Here is a 4,175-nt window from a genome sequence, read left to right as displayed (position 1 = left end):
ACAGGTACAGCCTGTGTGTGTGTGTGTGTGTGTGTGTGTGTGTTGGGGGAATCTCTGGGTTTTCAAAGGATAGGGTAGAGGTGGAGTGGCCTAAAACCCAATGAACTACAATCCCAATGGGTCCTGGGATATTTGTTCCTCTACTATCTGCTGCTCTGGGGCTGATGGGAGTTGTAGTTTTTATAGCAACAGTTGCTGAGGCTGGGGTAAGGAGTATTGGGTTGGGGGTCCTGGAGGTTTATTTTTCTCACGCTGGGTTTTCTTTCTAGGGGACAGCCTTGATGATGCTCCTCTGAACCAGAACCCTTTCCCTGCAGCCATGGAGGGGAGGTACAAAGCGCCCCACCCATATTGTCCCCTTCTCACCCCACCACGCTCCCACCTGAATGAAGGCTAACTTTCAGGTCCAAGTAACTCCTACCTCCACAAAGTAGAGGAAAGAAGGACTGAGGCTCCCAAGACTCCCATCCTACACTGCCCCTTATTAGTTGTGTAACCTTATACAAAGCCTCAGGCTTTCTGGGTCTCAGCATCCTTATGTAGGAAATGGGGATAAATAAACCAACTACAACATGGGATGGGAGAGATGCTGCTGCTAAAGACCTGGGCCTGTACTTGCCTTGAGCATCTATTGTCCCAAATTATTGTCTCCAAATCCATTTGGTGACCATAACCATCTCTACTATACTATCTGGGCTTGTTAATCTGTTAGATTTACCATCATTATCAGAGGTAATATGGACCTATGCATTCATTCAGGAAACATTTACTAGCATTTTAAAATTTTTAATATTTTTATGGCACTGGCCACTGAATCTAGGGCCTCATACATGCTAGGCAAATGCTCTACCACTGAGCCCCTACCTAGCATTTTTTTTTTCTTTTTTAGCTTGAATGGGTGTATGGGAGTGTAGGTGACCGGAACAGGGGAGATGAGAGCCACAGGTGGTGGTGGGCAAGTGTAGGAGTTTGGGTTTGACTGTGTGGAGTTTCATGGAGGCACAAATAGGGCCTTTCTGACAACGGTTGCAGCATGAGGGTGGAGGCAGAGACTTGGGAGTCCCTGCTACATAGCACTGAGATAATAGCAATGGAGGGCTGGGGCTTTAGCTCAGTGGTTCTGCCACCTGCCTTGCAAGCACAAGGACCTGAGTTCGATCCCCAGTACCACCCCCCACTCCCCCAAAAAAAGAAATGGATGAGGGACTGGGGCCTGGGGCTTTAGCTCAGTGGTGCTGCTGCCGGCTTCTCCAGGGCAAGGTCTTAGGTTCAAAACCCCATACCCTCCCATCCTACCCCCCCACCAAAAAAAAGAAAAGGGCCCAGTTAATTCCTTTCCATGGGACACATAAGAAAGTCTGGAGTTTGTCTGGGGAAGCATCACGGTCCCTGCCTATGATGGACATATGAGTTGTACTTCCCTTCCAGTATCCTGCAAATAGCACCCTGGAGTGGAGCACTACAGTGGCCCTGGGAATGCCTATCTCTTTCTCTCTCTACAGGGATGAGGAGGGGCTGGAGGGGCTGGAGGGGCTGAAGGAGCAGAACTGGGAGCTACCCCTGCAGGACGGTGAGACTCCTTGGACTTGGGATCACTACCATGACCTTCAAGCAATGGGAAAGTATTTGGGACGCTGGACTTCCCTGATGTGCTTTGCCTACTTTCTAGAACCTCTGTACCAGACCTACCGAGCAGCTGTGCTGTCAGAGGAGCTGTGGGGCGTTAGTGAGGATGGGAGCCCCTCTCCAGCAAATCCTGGGGAAGCTCCTGCCTTCACACGACCTCCTGGGCCTCGAAACACCCTGTGGCAGGAGCTTCCAACTGTGCGAGCCAGTGGCCTCCTGGAAACCCTCAGCTCCCAGGAGAGGCGCATGCAAGAGGTGGGCACACTGGGTTGGGACATGACCCAGGTCCTAGGCTGTCCATGAGTGGGATTGCCCACTACTGCCCTGGTGTTCATCCCAGAGCCTGTTTGAGGTGGTGACGTCTGAGGCCTCCTACCTGCGCTCCCTGAGGCTGCTGACTGACACTTTCGTGCTGAGCCAGGCACTCCGGGACACGCTCACCCCACGGGATCACCACACGCTCTTCTCTAATGTGCAGCGAGTCCAGGGAGTCAGTGAGCGGTCAGTGGGGTCCTGTCCTCCTGAGAATCCTGGCTTTGGGATCCTCAGTACCCCCTTAGCTTTCTCCAGATTCTTCTTTCCCTAGTCCCTGTTATTCCCAGCTCTTCCCTCAAAAACCTGGAAGATTTGGTCCTCTGTCCCCTCCATTGCTGCCTCCCCTACTCCTTCAGATTTCTAGGAACATTACTGTCCCGGGTGCGTTCTTCTCCCCACATCAGCGACCTGTGTGATGTGGTGCATGCCCATGCGGTGGGGCCTTTCTCCGTGTATGTGGATTATGTGAGGAACCAGCAGTATCAGGAGGAGACCTACAGCCGCCTTATGTGAGTGTGGTTGTCCTCCTTTCTCCATGGGGCATACATTCCAAGACCTCCAGTAGATGCCTGAACTATGGATCATAGGGAACTCTATATACTGTTTTTCATATACATATATCTATGATAAAGTCTGTAAGTAAGGTATAGTAGAAGATTAATGACAGTAGCTAACAATAAAATAGAAAAAAATATAGCAATGCACTCTGATAAAATTGCCCACATCACTATTCTTTCACTATGGGGCTATTCTTAAGTAAAATAAGGGCTACTTGGACAAAACCACTGTGATGCCACCAGTCAGTCTGATAACTGGAACAGCTCCTGAGTGATTTAAAGTGGGACAGCAGTCTACGCGGTGTGGAGATGCTGGATAAAGAGATGATTCACATCCCATGTGAGATGGAGTGGAATGATGAGATTTCATCATGCTACTCAGAAAAGTGTGTGATTTAAAATTTATAAATTGTTTATGTCTGGATTTTCCATTTAACATTTTTGGATTTAAAGCCGGGCGTGGTGGCTCACACCTGTAATCCCAGCACTCGGGAGGCTGAGGCAGGAGGATTGCTGTGAGTTCGAGACCAGCCTGGGCTACATAGTAAGTTCCAGGTCAGCCTCAACTATATAGTGAGACCCTGTCTCAAAAACACCAAAAAAAAAAAAAATTTTTTTTTTTTACTTAGATTAACTTCAGGTAACTGAAATCATGGAAAGCAAAACCACAGATGAGGGGAGGTGCTACTGTTTCCCAGAGGTGTGGGGAGAAGCTGGGGAACAGGGTTGGGGTTGAGGGCAGAGCTGGCTGAAGAATCAGGGCTTTACTCGTGGTGGTAGCCATTAGCCAGCTGGGCTTGCTTCTGCAGGGACACGAATGTGCGATTCTCTGCGGAGCTTCGGCGGCTGCAGAGCCTCCCCAAGTGTGAGCGGCTCCCGCTACCCTCCTTCCTGCTGCTGCCCTTCCAGCGTATCACCAGGCTCCGCATGCTGTTGCAGGTACCTTCCTGCTTCCTGTCCTGCCACCTGGGCAGAATGGGTGGGGGAAATGGCCTCTAGCTAGAGGTGGACATTCTAGACTTACCTCTATTTACCTCTAGTTATTTGGTACACTTCCAGAGGGACAAAAATGGGTTCTTTAGGGGATGAAAAATCTTAGCTCTTCCAATGGTTGTGGTACTTTAAATGGTCATGGTACAAAAACAGATTTACAATATAACTGTAGAATTAAAAATTCACACTGGGTGTGGTGGTGCACGCCTGTAGTCCCAGCACTTGGGAGGCTGAGGCAGGAGGATTGCTGTGAGTTCGAGACCAGCCTGGGCTACATAGTGAGTTCCAGGTCAGTCTCAACTACATAAAGAGGCCCTGTCGCAAAAAAAACCAAACCACCCCCCCAAAAAAAAGAATTAAAAATTCACAGTGGAGGGGGTGCTGAGGCTATAGCACTTACCCAGCATGCACCGGACCCTGGTTTGATTGCCAGCAATGTAACAAAATGAAATACAAAACATAAAACAAAGCAAAAAATCGTGGTGGGTAGAGCACTCAGGGAAATCCAAAGAAGGTTCAATAGCAGGGTGATACTAGGAGAAAAAGGGTTGAGAAATAGTCTTGTATTGCCAGGTAGAGACTACTCCCTACCAGGTCATTCAGTGTAGGAACTTTAATGTGAGGAGTCCCCAGTTAAATGATCAGATTCTTTTTCTTTCTTTTCTTTTCTTTCTTTTTTTATTT

The 4,175-nt window shown here is 48.9% G+C and overlaps 1 protein-coding gene across 3 annotated transcripts in view; it reads left to right on the top strand.

Annotated features, from left to right (window-relative positions):
* The window catches only part of Arhgef15 (Rho guanine nucleotide exchange factor 15), a 12,430-nt gene that overhangs the window by 4,061 nt on the left and 4,194 nt on the right, over nt 1-4,175 (top strand). For all 3 annotated transcript variants that reach the window (XM_010614948.3, XM_010614946.2, XM_010614949.1), the window contains exons 4-9: nt 270-330; nt 1,503-1,570; nt 1,670-1,881; nt 1,967-2,127; nt 2,298-2,450; nt 3,308-3,437. In XM_010614948.3, coding sequence (XP_010613250.1) covers nt 270-330; nt 1,503-1,570; nt 1,670-1,881; nt 1,967-2,127; nt 2,298-2,450; nt 3,308-3,437 — 785 coding nt within the window. The remainder of the gene's footprint in view (nt 1-269; nt 331-1,502; nt 1,571-1,669; nt 1,882-1,966; nt 2,128-2,297; nt 2,451-3,307; nt 3,438-4,175) is intronic.

Source organism: Fukomys damarensis, unplaced genomic scaffold, assembly GCF_012274545.1.
Source record: "Fukomys damarensis isolate Sample0158 unplaced genomic scaffold, DMR_v1.0_HiC HiC_scaffold_13, whole genome shotgun sequence".
NCBI classification, from domain to species: Eukaryota; Metazoa; Chordata; class Mammalia; order Rodentia; family Bathyergidae; genus Fukomys; species Fukomys damarensis.
This window is presented reverse-complemented; position numbering and strand designations above follow the sequence as displayed.